The 16,616-nt window shown below is 55.3% G+C and overlaps 1 protein-coding gene across 19 annotated transcripts in view; it reads right to left on the bottom strand.

The window, feature by feature from the left end:
• FBRSL1 (fibrosin like 1) overlaps positions 1-13,147 on the bottom strand; it is a 243,842-nt gene extending 230,695 nt beyond the window's left edge. For 5 of the 19 annotated variants that reach the window (XM_074300108.1, XM_074300116.1, XM_074300010.1 and 2 more), the window contains exon 1: positions 11,676-13,147. In XM_074300108.1, the coding sequence (XP_074156209.1) occupies positions 11,676-11,981 (306 nt within the window). In that variant the 5' untranslated portion in view covers positions 11,982-13,147. The remainder of the gene's footprint in view (positions 1-11,675) is intronic. The other 14 variants (XM_074300028.1, XM_074300049.1, XM_074300135.1 and 11 more) reach the window with 9 other exon arrangements.
• Between the last annotated feature and the right edge of the window lie 3,469 nt (positions 13,148-16,616).

Here is a 16,616-nt window from a genome sequence, read left to right as displayed (position 1 = left end):
GTGCAGAAAGCGCAGCCGCCGCCTCAGGCTCACCCTGGCTGGGGATGGGGGCAGCCCAAGCTGGGAGCGGGGGTTCAGGGCCGGACTCCATCTATTCCCAGTTTAAACTGCACACGCTCGTTTTGAGGAAACTGAGGCTGAGGGATCGGGAGGACTCATTACTAAAACACAGGAGGCAGATTGTGGAGCCAGGTCCTCCTGGCACCAAGACCGCTTGGCACAGCGCCCACCCGGCCCAGAGTGGGCACTAGCTACGGTCTAATTTAGCTTTATTAATTTAAACTTCTACAGAGGTTCACTTTCCCACTGATTATACCACACGGGGGGTGGGGGGGGTGGGGGGGGGGGTGTAAGAAGCGGGTCCCAGGAAAATCCGAGGTCACGAGCACGGCTTCTTACAGGCCTGCAATTACGGAGCTGGGGACCAAGGGGGTGGGGAGCATTCGCCTGAGCCTCCAGGCTGCCGGAGTGTGACCCTTCAGGCCGCAGAGGTCCGGAGAGGGGCTGGCCCCGGCGCCTCGGGCGCAGCCTCCCCATTTTACCATAAGCAAACACAGATTCCCAGGATCAGGCAAACCCCAGGGAGCCTCCAACAGGCCCGAGGGAGCAGACCAGCTCCAGCCCCGAGAAAAGGGCTCCTCCTAGCCGGGCCCACGCCTTCTCCCGGCCGGTCCAGGACGGGGCGGGCGCCAGCCCCGGTGCCCGAGCGTGGGCCTCCCCAGGAGCAGGGACCCAGCCCGGCCGGCCCCCATGACGTCATTCACCTGCCTCAGGAACAATGTCAAAGCTCCATCCAACCGGAGGGGGGGGGGGGGGAGAGAGCAGCCATCCCACTGCCACCTTCGGCCAGAGAACCAGGCCGCTCCCGGAGGTTTCCCGGCCGGGCCGCTAATGACCCCGCAGCCCGCCCCGCCGTCGGGGCCAGGCCGGCCGTCCCCTTTCTCACAGGGCGCAGAGGCTCCACACACAGGCCGCTCCGAGGTAACAGGAAGCCACACCCCACTCGCGGGCAGGGAGAGAGCCCCCCCCCCACCTGAGCCCAGGTTCTCTCCTCCAGCCCCCCCCCCCTCCCAGAGCGGCCCTCTGCCAGCTCCCGCCCCGCCCCCGCCTCGGGCGGCTCTAGCCCGGGGTAACCCTCAGGGGGCTTCCGTTCTCCGGGGCTAGGAGCATTTCCCTGAGATCCGGCCCAAATTCCCGCTTCCTCCCATCCAGATGGGCCGGAGAAGGAAGTGGCCGACCAGTCCAGGGTCTTTGCCACGAAAACCCTCCACGGCGTCAGCGAAGAGTGGGCCCCAGAGGCGAGGGCAGTAAAGGCTTACAGGAACACGAGTGAAGCTGGCGATACACACGCGGGCTGTGGTCGCTACTGCAGACCCTCCCAGTCTGGGGCGCTCCCCACCCCCACAGTCCCTTGCACTATCAGAGACCCCTCCACTCTCCAGCCTAGAAGGTACCCGGACTCCCCAGAGCTGCCCACCCCTTCCGGGTCTCAGCTGGGTGAGCAGCCAGGCCCCGGGGGGAAGGGGACTTTCCCCCCTCAGTGTCAAGCTGCCCCGGTGCAGAGGCTGATGATCTGCCTCCTCCCCTTCCCTGCCACCTTCAGGGAGGCAGAATCGCCAGCAGAGGCACCCGGGGTCTTTGGGCTCCACAGGCCAGATCAATAACCATAAATGCGCCCCCCCCAGCTCCGTCCATTAAATTTCTACCAGGGTTCTCAGGAATGCCCTCACTTGTTCCAAGAACAATAGCTGGCTTTGACCTTTGCAAATCTTAAAGCAATCAAGCAATCAGTCCCAACAGCCCCTGCTTGAGAGAAGCCCAGCTCTCCCAGAGGCCAGGAGGAGCTCCCACTCACTCCCAAGGAAAGAGAAAGAAAAGGTGTAGGAGGCAGGGCACCGGACTCCCACACCTCACAAAGGCACAGATACCAGGGCCATCGGGTCACACAGCAGGGAGAGCCCAAGGAACGCGCATCTTCCCGCCGGCCCTGAGGGGCGGCAGCAATGATGGACCCGTTATTTGTGGAGCTGCACCTCCGGCCTCCTTGGCAGTCAGGGGTCTGACTCTTCTTTGTGACCCCATTGGGCGCTTTCTTGGCTGATACCAGAATGGTCAGCCATTTCCTTCTCCAGCTCACTTTACAGAGGAGGAAACTGAGGCACGCAGCTAACAAAGTCCCAGAGCTAGAAAGGGTTGTCTTGGAATTCAGGTCTGGGGCTCCGTCCGCTGCCCTCCAGATCAGTGATTTCGTGGGCATAGAACTTCAGACGAGAAAAGCTCTCTCTACCAAGGGATCAATCAGCCAATACAGATTTCCCAAACACCTACTAGTACCAGGCATTGGGCTAAGCGCCGGGGATCCACCAAGGGACAAAAGGTGACTGCTCACAATCTAGAGGAGGAGACAACAAGCAAACAGATTTGTACAAACACGCTTCTACTTATTCAAGATAAGTAGGAAATAATTAACAGAGAAAAGGCCCTGGAACTCAGGGCTTGGGAAAGGCTGCTTGTAACAGGCAGGACTTTAGCTGGGACTTAAGATGGCACATTTTATTCCTGGAAAAGTCAGGAGGCCAGCGTCACTGGACACAAGCGTCCGTATTGGGGAATAAGGGTTAAAAAGACTAGGGAGGAGGAGGGGGCTTAGGAAGGGCTCTGAATGCCAAAGAGGAGGATTTTGTAGGTGACAGGGAACCTCCAGAGTTGATGAAGGGGGGGAGCGGGGCGGGGCGGTGACGTGATGGCACCTGAGCTTCAGGAAGCTCAGGCTAAAAGAGAATGAACTGGAGAAACTTGAGGCAGGCAAACTCCTGGCAGCCGCCGGGGCAGCTCCCAAACAGGACTGATTTCTCCCCCTTCCTCTCCAACTCCAATGGGAAGTCTCACTCCCAACGCTCAGAAGCAACATCTCCATCGTGCCCGTGGGACTCTCACTTGGGTGTCTGGCGTGCCTCTCCTCCAGCACTCTCCGAATTACCTGGTTCCCCGGCCCCCTCAAACTGCACCTGAGTTTTCATGTTCCCACGTGACCCCCCTCTTCTCTGAGACCTGGGGCTGGAATGTTTCATTATAGCTGGGCGAGCTCTCAGGGGAGCAGGGCTCAGACACAGCTGGGGGGCCCCCACCCTCCAGGGAAAAACACCGGCCCTAGCTTCTCCCTGATAGCCCCACTTCCACTTCCACACATTCACCTCATTTTTCTTCAGCGCACTCCCCCCCTTTTCCCTTCTCAGTGACCATTACTCAGGGTCCCACAACCATCCTCTGCCATTACCCTGACTCAATAATAGTCAGGAGCACCTACTATGTGCCAGGCACTAATAACTCGTGGGCAGTGCCATTCATCCTGCTTCCAGTAGGCTCCTGTTTGGTCCTGCCCTCATCACATCCATCATTTTCACAGCGGCCACAGCCGTTACCCAAAGCCCGAGTCCTGCTCACTAAACTTCCCTGATTCCCCATGGGCTCCAGGATCGGGTAACTGCGGCTCTGTGGAGGCTCTTCACAACCTGGTCCAGACCCACCTCTCCCACGTCACTGTGCAAGACTCCCCCTTTCCATAACCCACAGCCCAGGCCAACAGGTCTCTCATCCCCAGGAGTTCCATCTCCACAGTAACCCCCAGTGTTTGGAACCCACCCCCATCTCCTTCCACCTCTGGGACCATCTTGTAAACTCAGCTCAAGTCCCAGCTTCAACAGCAGTCTTTTCTCTCCTCCCCTGGGGCTGGGGGTGTCCGCCCACATTTTGGAAGAACCACCAGCCCAACCAGAGCACAGAACAAGCCCTGCCCAGGAAGGCGGAGACTGAGGCTCTTTAGCAAGTGGCCGGGCCGGGACTTGGATGGTAGCCTGGAAACCACAGGGGGCCAGTGACCCTCATCTGTAACAAAGGAGCTGGACCAGGCAGCCTGCCAGTGTGGCACTGAGGTCTGGGTGCAAATCCTGCTTCATTGCTGCTTGGGGACCTTGGGCCACGTTTCCTTTCAGCCTCCCCTTTTCTGACCATTAAGTAGAGGGGCTGGACTGGGTCTCTGGGGTCCCTTCCAGCCCAGATTTATTTCAGCCCTGGATTCCTTCCGGATTACCAGCTCAGCAGCAGAGCCAGAAATCCCTATCAGTCCATCACCATTAGGGAGCTTTTCTGGGCTCTGGGTCCCACCCTCCCTCCCCTAAGGTCAGGCCCCTCCCAGAGGGCCTGGAAGCCTACCATTCACAGACTAGTTTCTCTGGGTTGAGACAGTTTGAAGGAGGCACCTGTGAAAACAGAAATAGCCCTGGAGGGAGAACACATCTAGTTCCTCCAAGTCAGGAACAAGTCATTGGGTCACAGGTGTTTCCAGGTGGCAGGTGTAGAGACCAGAGGACCATGGGAAGTGGAAAGGGCAGGACAGGTAGACCAGCCTGGAGAAGCGCCGGCCTCTGAGGGTCCTGGGGTGTCGGGCCAGACACAGGGAAAGAGAAGAGGTTCAAAGAGAGGCGAGGTCAATGGTTTTGCCAGAAGTCGGTGCCAAGGGCTGCCTGGTGACTAACTCTGATTCAGCACGGAGGGGACTTTTTCCTGGGTTTCACTGGAGTTTTTCTTGCCCCTAACATGCCTTGTTACACACCCAGTCCCCTCCCACCCCCCCTGCTCCCCCAGTCCCAGAGCCAGAAGCCAAAAGCTGGACTCCCAACTGAGCCCTCACACCCGTCCCAAAGTGCTAGGCCAAACCAATCTCTAAGGAGGCCCTATCTCCACTCTCCCTCCACCGTAGGAAGCCCTGGGCAGGGAATGAGGGGGTCTCCATTGCCCCCCCACTTGGGTTGGATCAGGGCTTCCTTACAGACACACTGAAACTGCTATTGGAGGAATTACAGGGGATTTTGCTTTCGAGCCTTTTCAGAGGGGCTTTACAAAGAGAGCTCCTGTTTGTTCCAGGTTCCCTATTCCAGGTCCTCCACCTCTCAGCCAGACGTCCCCCAGACACTGGCCCCAGCCAAGCTCTGAAAAGGTTTATCTCCTCCCAGAGATCCAAGGGTCAAAGAGGACAGAGGCCGGAGCGGCAGGGGCAGCCAGTGCTGGGGCAGGTCAGCCTGGCTCCTGACTGTGACACTTAAGCGGGAGGAGGCGTCGGTCAACACAGAAAACTGTTTCCTCACCTACCAAAGTGAGATGGTGAAGGAAGAATGCTGTGGATTCTACAGATTTCAGCTTTACTATGAGCTCGGGCACCTCGCCCCTTCAGGGAGGTTTGAGTTCCAGTCCCCTGACTTCAGTGTTCTATTTCTTGGGAGAGGAAACTGGGATTAAGTGGCCTAAGGCTCGTGCAGTGACCCAAAGGCTGGATTTGAGCTCGGGTGCGCTCCCCCGAAGAGCTGCCCGGCTGCTCCGACTTCTCCGACTTCTAGCCAGGCAATTCTGTCCTGCGTCCGACCTTCTTCCTCACCCTCAATATTTTCATAGGGAAGGGAGAAGGGGAGACAAAGACCTTGGTCTTCTCTGCTCTTCCCTGGACATCAGACGCCCCTCAGATATTTTCAACACTCATTAAAAAATATTAATAACAACCATCCATCTAAATCAGAACACTGAATTTTTTGTTATTCAGATTCTACTCCAGGGGGGTTGTTAGACACCCCCACCACCCCAGGGCCAGCCAAGTCTGGTTTCCCCCACTACCAGACAACAGGCTTGAACTTGGTCTCCCAGGTCTTCCCCAGGCTGGGCTGCTCAGTCTCTGGGAGGGGAGGGAAGGCTGGGACTGCTCTGCAGACCCCTCCTCAAGGGCTTGTGCTAGGGGGGTTTGCTAGGAAGGAGGAAGACCTAGGAGAAGCTGATTTGGGAAATACAATCTTGTTTTCTAGCACCTTCATGTCCAAATAAATAAAACCAATATCTCTCCCTTTCCTTTCAACTAACAAATAAAGGGCTGACGAGTTGCTGAAAACAGACTAAGCAGGACTGATAGTAATGTTTGAAATCCCTGATCCATCCCCAAGACAAAGAAGGAGCTCTCTGCTCTGTCCCCAACAACACAAACTCTGTGAAGGCAAGGACTTTTTTTTTTAACCTTTGTACTCTCAGTGATTCACAATGCCATGCACCTAGGAACTTAATAAATGCTGACTGCTTTACTTTCCATGTCTGTCCTGGAGGAAGCTAAGGAAATTTGGAGTTGGAAGTGAAGGGGGAGGGGAAGGAGAAAGTAATGGATCTTACTTTCAAGCCCCTCCCTCATTTTCCTGGGATGAGGAAAACCCAAAGAGATTAAGGGACTGACTCATATTTAACAAGACTGAACCCAGTCCACCTCCCAGGGCCCGGATGCCAGGCCCCGCTAAGTCCCAGAAGTGCCCTTCCAGGGCACACTTCCATCCTGCCATAGGCAGCGGGGGCTAGAGGCAGAGAAAGCGGCCCAGGAGACCATGGGAAGGAGGCTCTGTCTGGCAAAGCTCTGGCGGGAGGGCGGGCTCCGGGCCCCCCCCCCCCCAGGGGTAGCACCCAAAGAAATCTGTCTCAGCTGGAGCAGTTTCTAGTAAACAATCAGTGCTGGAGACTTGGATTCATTAGCATTCCGACCAAGTTCCTTTTTTAGCCAGACTCTTCCTACTTAAAAGGAACAGCGGAGAGGATCAAAGCTCCTTTAAATGCCATCTCCACATCCATCTGATACTTCTCCCGTGATTCACTCAACCAGCTTCAAACCCAATTAGCAGTTTCATCTGCATGAAATGGGTGTTTATCTCCCCGGGCAGCCGATGGGCTCCAATGACCCAACTTCCTTAGTCCCCCAGGCCCTCCTATCCCCTCTCAGTCTCACTGACCCTTCTAGGGTCACACTTAGCAGCAACTCACTTCACAGCTCCCCAACTTATAGGGCCAGAGCTGGGAGGGAATTTAGAACACAGTGTGAGAGCTGGGAGAAGCCTAGAACAGAGTATCAGAGCTGGGAAGGCCTTGGAACACAGTGTGAGAGCTGGGAGAAGCCTAGAACAGAGTATCAGAGCTGGGAAGGCCTTGGAACACAGTGTGAGAGCTGGGAGGAAACTTAGAACACAGGGTATCAGAAGTGGGAGGGCCCCTAGAACATAGGGTGTCAGCACTGGGAGGCCTTGGGACACAGAGAAAAGAAGGCCCTTAGAACCCAGGAGGTCAGAGCTGGAAGGACCTTAGAACACAGAGCTAGGGGAGCCTTGGAACACAGAACTGGGAGAGCCATTAGGACACAAAATGTCAGCACTTGAGAGGAATCTCAGAAATTATCCTAAGCCTTCATTTTTACAGGCGGACAAACTGAGCTTCAGGTAATGGCAGGAGAGATTCTTCTTCCTCCATCTATAGCAGATCTCCAGGAAGAAACTCCTTGAGGCCATAGGGGAAGGGAGAAGGAGCTCTGTGGAGAGCTCAATCTCAGAGGCATTTACCAAGTACCAGGGAATGACAGATGGAAATTGCAGTGCACACAAGGTGTGCTTGTGTACACAGACAAGTAAGCCTGACCCAGCTCAGGAATCGTGCAGGACCCTGAAGTTTGTTGTTCTGATGGGGCAGGGCTCCCATCCCTTAGTAACAGCCCTTCAAGCTCCCCATCCTCCAAGGAGACATCTCCATCGGGGATCACAGATCTTATTTGAGAAAGGTTCTCAAAGAGTAAATTACTCACCCTGAGGTGACATGAGGGCACCCAGGCAGAGGCTGAGATCTGAACCCAGGGCTTCAGAATCCCACCCCCCACAGCCTCCTGGGCATCCTCACATGGAAGCCCAGCATCTTGTACCCCTCGGACAGAAATGGGACTGTCCAGGACTAGGAAAAATAAAGGAAAAACATTTCCATCAATCCTCATCCTATTCTTTATTTATTGATCCCTACAATAGAGGGTGAGGAGTGGACAGAGCACCATCTTTGGAGTCTAGACTTATCTTCCCAAGCTGAAAGAACCTTGGGGGGAACTGGTGTGTACCAGCAGCCATTCTCTCTTCCTTCCCCCCAATTCTCTCCAAGCTAGGGCTTCTCTTCCTAAGGCTTGGAAGAGGATGCTAAGGTCAGAGAACAGAAGGCAAGATCCCAGAAGGTAGGAGTTTTGGGGGGGCCTCTACACAATAGTGCTTCATAATTTCAGACTGAATTAAAGGAGGGAGACAGCTGCCTTTTTGGGGGAGCAAGATTTCTTAATTTGACCTTGTGTGTAAAAAACTTTTTTGGATAACTACATTTCAAAGGATTTGTTTCCTTTACAATTCAGTGTATTGTATGTATTTGAAAAGGGGAGGACAGATTTCAGCAGATTGCTAGAGGGGTCTCAGAAACACAAAAAGGATGAAAACCAGGTCCTAGAAAGTCAGTCCCTCCAGCCCTTTCCCATGCAGAAGATCCAGTCAGAGCTTCCAAAAATTAGAGAAAAGGGGGATCCTCTATGGGGATGTTGTCTCTCCTTCCTCAGAAAGCAGCGTGACCTACCTATCACCAAAGCCTTAATTTCTGGGGAATGTTCTCAATGGGCATGCCCAGTGCAGACTTCCACCAAGTACTTTGAGTCACTTACAAAGATCCAAAGCAAGTGGGGGCCAGTGGAAATAGTTGGGATCAGAGGTCCTAGTCCAAGCCCCAGTTCTACTACTGAGGGATCTGGGGAACCAGTCATTTAATCCTTTGTAGGGCCAAAATGTTCTCTAGTAATATCAGAGGGTTAGATTGGATCTCTGGGCAGGAGAAGTAATTTTTTAAAAGACCCTAATTTTGAATGTAGGAATGACACTCATACCTAGAACTCTTTAATAGTAGCTAATATTTATGTAGAAAGTTAAGGTTTTAACATGTCTCATATAAATGCCATTTTCTCCTTGGATCCTTGCAATCAGGGGGCAGAGGCCAGAGAGAAATGGAAGGGATCCAGTCTAGTCCTGGGAGCCACTAATCAGCCACAGGATCCAGTGACATTTGAACTTCCTAAATGCAAGTTGAGTTCTTTTCCCATAGCCTGGTGCCTCCAGATAGCCCTTTACCCATCTAGCAGCATGTCCCACTGAACTCAACATCCCGTCCTAGTCCCCATCCTTTACAAAAAGGAGAAATGCTTCCACAGTCAGTGATAAGAACTGATTACCCCCACACATCAGGTGGTGTGCTATGGGAGTGTTGGACTCATGCCTGGAAAATCCTGGGTTCAAGTCCAGCCACTTGCCCTGTGACCTCACTGGAAGCTCAAAGGGAGAAGGAACCATCCAGGCTGGGGTGAAAGGTCCTTTGAGTTAACCCTCTGAGCTGCTGATGCTGGGGAGCTGCAGGAAGTTTGGGCATTTTCAAATTCTCTCAGTATGACTAAGAGGAGGGCTATTCTTAGTCATCAGTGGTTCCCCTAACCCCAAGAAAGCTTTCTGTTTTAAATGTCACTCTCAATCCAGACACCTCAGACAAATATTACCTTCCTGGGCGTCCCTCTCAGAGCCTGATTTCCACTGAGAGGTTCAACAGCCAGTCAATAACAACAAACAATGACAGCATGAGTAGATATGGAACTTTGCAAGAGCCAACGTGAAAGAATGACCAATCTGAGCCAGGCCTGGGGGAACAAAGGTTGCCTAGTAACTGTGTGAGGCAGGATTCAAACCAAGCTCCTCTGGACCAGCTCCATTCACTATACCCAAAGCTCTATTCATTTATCATCTAGTGGGAAGGTTCAGCAGGTTCGTGGATAGAGAGGATGGTTGAAAATTGAGAGCCAGAAGCTTTCGATTCAGTGGAATCTTAGGGGGCCCCTATGTAAAATGACAGCATCCTATGGGTCTATCATCAAATTATGTTAATACCAAGTTCGATGATTTTGCCTTTCCTTGTAAGCTCTGTGCTTAGCCCAGTGGCTGGCATACAGTAAGTGCTTAATAAAAGGCGGGCAAGACTTCTAAAAAAAAAACAAAAACAAAAACAAAAACAAAAAACGATGACATAGCTGAAGGTGGTTCTTCCTCAGTCAACCAAAAAGCACTTTTTAAGCACTTACAGTGCACCAGACACAAGAAATATAAAAAGAAGCAAAAAGCCAAACCCTGTCCTCAAGGATCTTCCTTTCTAAGGGGGGAAAGAAAAATGTAAATGATCACACCCCAAGAAGGGTTCCAACCACGGCAGCAAACCCACTGGCCTAGAGCAGCCATTCAGGGAGCAGTAAAGTCACGACAATCCATTCCCCCCCTTCTTATGGACCAGTCATAGATACTGAGGACCAGTGACCCTCCCCAAGGCTTCTCCAGCCTCCAAGCGTAGTCCAACCCTGTCTGACAAGCTGGGCCCAGCTTATATGTAGAAAGGGAAAGGACGCAAACCAATTCTCTGGAATCGGGGGAATCTAAATGCCGGGATCTTTGAGCCACAGTCCAGGCAAGGCTAAGTAGCCCCCGGGGGCCCTGCTGCTAGAACGGGAACACTAGAACTCCACGCAAAGGAAGGGTCAGAAAAACCGGGAAGGAAAAGCCAAGCAGGCCCCCAAACAACTACAGGCATCGTGGGGGGTGTAGGAATTCAAGGCCAAGTCCCTTCTCCCCCTGCCCCGCTCCCCTTGGTGGATCAGTAAAATGGGCATAAAAGTCCCCACCTCAGACGGAATCAAACGAGATCAGGTGAGTAAAGCTGCTAATCTCCTTAGATACAAATGGTAAGCGACCAAAACAGCCAAGCCCAGTCCTTAGCAGCCCAGGAGGGAGGGCAAAGTTTGCTGGGTTAGCACTGACAGAAGCCAACACCCAGAGCGCTGGAAAAGCAGGTCTTTCCCCAGCCAGGTCTCCGGACCGGACCGGATTCCTCACCCGCCCGAACCCCACTCCCATGGGGCAGAACCTGCAGCTCCTCCAAGCCCCCAGCCGGGCCCAGCCCTGCGGTTTCCTTCCCCACTTAGGAGTTCAGACGGGAGGGGTGAATGCTCAGTAAACACGGTTCCTAAGTTCTCCAGACAAGCGACATGGTTGGACGACCTCTTAACCCCCGGCAAACGCCGTCCACGAGTGGGGACTTTCGAAAAGTCTCCCCATGGACATTCCCACTGAAACACACAACATTTCGCGGAGGGAGGGGGAGGAGGGAGTGGAAATCAGCCATTTCAACATCTCATCCCCAGAAAACCCGGCACAGTATCCATTTCCCCACTATCTCCGGCCGCAGATAAAGTAACAATTTGGCAACACGAGGCCCAGGGCCTTGGGGAACCGCACGGGCCGGTCTCGGTCCCGCGAGCCAACAGAACAGGTGACCCCGGCCCGGCCGGGCTGCGGACCGTGACAGGGTTGTGTAAAACCCCACTCCCCCCCAATCCGAGGGGGCGCGTGGCCCACGACGGAGGCTTCAGGAAATTCCAAATTAGACACCCCCAACAGAGCGCTCCAGTCCCGACTCCCGAGCCCGAGGTCGGGGCGCAGGGAGCCAGTGTTTACATTCAGCCAGAGGCGTCTAACCCGCCTGCCGCTCACCGGGTCCGAGACTTTAAGGACCCGATAGACCAGACGACGCCCCCAAACGGCCTCGGGGCCCCCGGCTCGGGAGAGCCCTCCGGAGCCAACCTCCCAGAAGCAGCCCCCTCCCCCCTCTGTCCCCCAAAGTAAACAGCCCCCTCCCTCCTCCCTCCCCGAAGCTCCGCCCGCGCCCCCAGACCGGTCAGGAAGGGGGAGCCCGCCCCCCCCCAGCCACGCGCCCGCTCTTACCTCCAAAGCCTCCAGGGTGCTGAAGCTGGCAATCGCGAAGCCATCGATCAGTTCCTCCTCCTGGGAGCTGGACTCCCGGCGGCGGCGGCGCGGGGGGCGTGCGTTTCGGGGGGCGGCCGCCGCCGCCGCCGCCGCGCCCCGGGGGTGCGCGCAGTTCTGGCTCGTGTTCTCTTTGCCCGGGCTGGGCTCCCTCTCCGAGCCGGACGACGGGCTCTGGTTCCGGGCCTCGCGGGCGGCCGCCTCCCTCCGCCTCACGCGGTCCCTCTGGGAGCGAGACCGGCGGCTCTGCCGGACCTTCCCGTCCATCTCCCCTGCCCCGGCCGCGCTCGCCGCCCCACGCCCGGCAGTCCTCCTCGCTGCCCCCGGGGAGCCTCCGGGGTCGGACGCCGCGGCCGCTGGAAGGCGGCTCGGTGACCTTGACTCCAAGCCCCAGGACGGTTTTTTAAAAATGGAATAGAAAGACCCCACCGTCTAACTCCGAGTCCCCCGCCCCCCGAGAAATCTTTTTAAATGAGAGCGGGGGTCGGGCAGAGGACCCCTCCCCCCACCGCGAGGACTGTTCCAACGTCGGGGAGTCAACAGCCCAGCGGCCGCAGCAGGCTCGGCTCCCCGGCGCTCCGCTCTCCCCTCGGCGTCTGCTCTCCCGCCCGCGCGCCCTCGTTCTTTCCGCCTTCGGGACTAAGCCGCAGCACAGAATTCCATCCGGAACGCGGGGGCTCTGCAACTTTGTAGCGAGGGCCGCGCGGCCGCGGGGCCGGGGGTCGGGAGCGAGCGGCTGCCCCGGCCCCGGCCCAGCCGCCCCTCCCGGAGCGCCGCGGGTGGAGAGGTGGGAGGGGGCGAGGTCACACGCCCGCGGGGGGGGGCAGCGGACAGACCCAGCCGCGGCTCGGCCTCTCCCCCCCGGTCCTCTCGGGAACTTTCATCCGTCTCGGGGGCGGCGGCGGGAGGTTCTCGGGGGAGTGGAGGGGCGGGGCGGGGGTGTCAGGGCCCCGCCGGAGCTGCCTCTGGCCGGGAAGCTTCTCAGCGTGGCTGCTCCCCCCCTCGCGGCTCGGGGCTCCGTCTCCCCATGGTCGTTCCCCAGCCGCGACGCGTTCTCCGGGGAGCGCCCCCGCCTCGCCGTTCCCCGAGCCCCGCCGAAATGCCCCCGGTCCGGCGGCTCCCGGGCTGGATCCGGGCTTAAAGGGCCACAAGCGGCTGCGAGCGGGCGGGCGGGCGGAGGGGGAAATTTCCTCTCCTTCTGAATTGTACAGTGCAGCAGAGCCCAGAGCAGATAACAACTGACGTATTTCCGCCAGCCTGTAATTACCAAAGGAAGTGAGGGACTTTATTCGGGGGCCGGGGAGCCCGGGCGGGGGCGCGGCGGGGCCGGGGGGCCGCCTCCTGCTGTCCCCACGGGAGGGCGGGGAGTGGGCGACTCCCCCGGGCCTCGGCCCCCGTCCAGACAAACCCGCCTCTCTGCGCCCCCTCCTTCCCCGAAGAAGAGCGGGCTGGAGAGACCCCGAGTTAGGGGAAGCGCTGACACGGTCTGCTCTTCGGGGTTTCGGGGGCCCCCTCCCCTAAATCGAGGGGAACCCAACAGCAGCCCCGCCCCCTCTGGAAATCAAGCATCCCAGCCCCCCCCGTGGTGTGTTTGGAATAACCCACTGTGGCCCCGCCCCTTCGCAGAGGGGGACCTCCTTTCCCCCACCTTCGCCCCGCCCCACCCCTTCTGGAGGGTGCCCCGGTGACTGTGGGGAGTCCCGGGCGCCTCCCGGGTTGTGGGGTGAAGGTCCGAGAGGGGCACGAGCCCGGAGCCTCCCAAGCCCTCTCAAAACGGGAGGGGAACCGAACTCCTCCTGGCCGGCCCCTCCCACCTCCCCCTCCTTCCCCCGGGCGTCCTCAGACTCGGAGGAGGGAGAGAGCCCTCCCCTCCGGGACCATGTTTTCCATTAACCGAGCTTGGGGGAGGGGGCGCCACAGCTCCCGGGCTCTCACGGGGAGGGAGCGTTCTCGGGGACCCCGCAGAGTTAACCCTCTCCTACCCGGGGATGAGCCGGTCTCCCCCGAGGCAGCTCCCCCGGGCAGGTGAGCCCATCCAGGCCCGCTCTCCTCTTGGGTGGCCCCAGGCCTGACCTCCCAGAGTGTAACTGTAATTTCTGCAGGACCAGGCTCCATCCTCAAAGGGAACTGCGGCCCCCCCCCCCCCCCCCCCCCCCCCCGCCTCAGATGGGAGGCAGAGACCCCGGCGGGGGTCCTAGCGCAGGGCCTGCCAGGGCTGTGAGGTGTCCCACACAGGAGGGAACTGAGGCTTGACTGCCGCAGTTGGGGGACTGGAGAGAGAAAATACCCCCCCTTCCCCGGGATTTGAGGAGGGTTATTCGGACCCCGGTGGGTGAGGAGGTAACCAGCTTTGTGTGGAGAAAGCCCCTGAAAAAGCCCCAGGGCTCCTCAGCCCTCCGGGCCCAATGCCTCTGAGCCCGGGACCCTACATCAACTGCAGCTGAAGGAGGTCCCTCAGGTCACATGGACCCTCTTCCCTCCGGCTGACAGAGGGGCCCTACCCTGAGCCCAAAAGGACGCGTCTCTTTCACCTGTCGGTTACTTGCTCCCATCAATCTGCTGCCCCCGTCCCTCTCCCCCAACACCTTTGAGCCCTGCGACAACCTTGTGAGGTAGTTACTCTGAGCTGTTATTAGGAGGGATTTATTTATGGGGATGGGGGAAATAAGGCTCATTCAGCGAGGTTAGGGGACTTATCCTTGGAGCACCCAACTGGTAAGTGTCAAAGACAGTACTGGAACTCGGGGATTTTTAAAAGCATTTATTTACCTTGACTCCCAGTCAGCACCCGCTTTCACTGGCTGAGTTATCCCAAATGCTCCAACCTGCTCTCCCAGTACATATGCACCTTGCTACTCCCATCCCCCTTCCATTAAGGTTAAGGTATGGGATTGTGAGGGCCCTAGAGAATTGGGCCAAGAACATGAACAAATCACACACACACACACACCAGCCACCTCTTATTTGCTTCTCTTATTCTTAGAGATTTAGCCCTTGAAGCATCCTCCTGGACAAATCCAAAATGAGAAGGGCAGGATATGTGAGTAATTCCCTGGGGCCCCCAAAATGGGACCTGCTCCAGGCACTTAGGGCCCCAAGGCAGTTAGGCACCTGGAAGGCACCCCTCCCCCTCCTCAGCTTTCCCTGAGGTACATAGACTGAGGACGTCTCTTCTCCATCACCAAGGAGGAAAGTAAAGGAAGAAATGAGGAAAGCTTTAAGAGATGTATGAAAGACTCCCTGACTCAACAATGGAAATCAAAGGCGGTTCTAGGGGTGGGGAAAACCCACTAAGTATGTGAGCATTGTGGACAGACTCTGGCAATGAAGAGGAAGGAATAAGCCTTTATTACGCTCCTCCTACTACTAAGTGTCTTATAAAGATTTTCGCAATTCTCTGAAGTGGGAACCCCAGAGACAGAGTACCCAGTGCCCACACTCCAAATCCAAGGTTCTAGAGCACAAGAAGGAGCTATGGGAAGTGACAAAAAAAAAAAAAAAATAGGGACAGAAGATTGGTATGGAACTTCCCAAATGGCGCTTTCTCTGACCAAAAGTTTGAGTGAGTGGAGTTCCATCCATCCCACGTCCCCCCTCTTTTTTCAGTACTAACCCTGGAAAGAAGAGTTCCAGAGCCAGAGTTCCAACTCTCAGAGAATTGACTTCAGAGGCAGGAGATAGACAGAACAACTGATTTTTCTAGATTATTTTAAGATTTTTGTCTGTTTTAATATTGGTTTGGGTGTAGTTAGATGAGAATTGTATGACTTGCTCAGGATGATTCCCCCCTCCCCCCAGTCAGGCAGGATTCAAATTGGACCAATTCTAAAGCAGACTCCAGGCCATCGGGCTCCCAATCTGAAACCAGATTAAAATGTAATTGAGAAAGGTTTAACAAAATAAATAAAAATACAATATGATATATGTCTCAGGCAGGGATCTGTTTCTTCAGGGGAATAGAGGCTAGAATACTACATTTGGTGTCAAGGAGATTTGGGATCAAATCCCACTTTTAACTCTGATATACTAGGTCTGGAGTCATTAGGAATTTCTGACACTTGTTAGCTCCAAGTCTGGAGTTTGGAAAACGTGAGTTCAAATCCAGTCTCAGATTAGCTGCATGGCCCTGGGCAAATCATTTAATCCTGTTTACCTCAGTTTCCACCTCTATAAAATGAACTAGAGAAGGAAAGGGCAAACCACTCCAGTATTTTTGCCAAAAACAAATTGTAAATTTAGGTCCAGAAGAATGGGACGTGACTAAAAATACCTAACAACAAGCATCTCCCTAACAAGGTTGTTTTGTGCCTGAAATAAGCTAAAGTATGTCAAGGACTATGTAAGATTAGCTATGGTTACGATCTCCAAAAGATGACCACCAGTAGAAAAGACCTTGGGAGTGACAGAGCACTTGGAGTTGGGGTGAGAGCGAGTGGAAAGGGACAATTTATTTTTCATCTAAATTCCAAAGTAATTTTTCTCTGTGAGATCAAGGATCTTAAAGAGAGAGATTATCAGGAAAATAAGGGGAGATCAAGGTAGTTTATCTTCAAAGTTTATTGAAATTTTCCTGGGGAGGAGACCATCAATATTCACTACCAGTCCCCCTACAGTTCTTTTCAAAACTGTCTGGCCATGGAGGATGGGGGAACGGAGCAGACCTGGCAGTTTCTTAAAAACCCTCCTAGAGGGTTTTAATAATTTGAAAGGTACTTGCCTTCCCTACCTGGTTTTGTTTGTTTTAACTGATTTCCTTTAGAGGAGGTGGGACACATGCTGAGAGATTGTGTCAAGGCAGATGTGTGAGGAGCACTGGGACATGGGCAGGGTTGAAAGCCCTTGGAGTAAGGTGAAATCTGGACCATTTATCATCTGAAAGGAAATGTATGTTTACCCACCCTT

This window comes from Sminthopsis crassicaudata, chromosome 1 (assembly GCF_048593235.1).
Source record: "Sminthopsis crassicaudata isolate SCR6 chromosome 1, ASM4859323v1, whole genome shotgun sequence".
NCBI lineage: Eukaryota > Metazoa > Chordata > Mammalia > Dasyuromorphia > Dasyuridae > Sminthopsis > Sminthopsis crassicaudata.
This window is presented reverse-complemented; position numbering and strand designations above follow the sequence as displayed.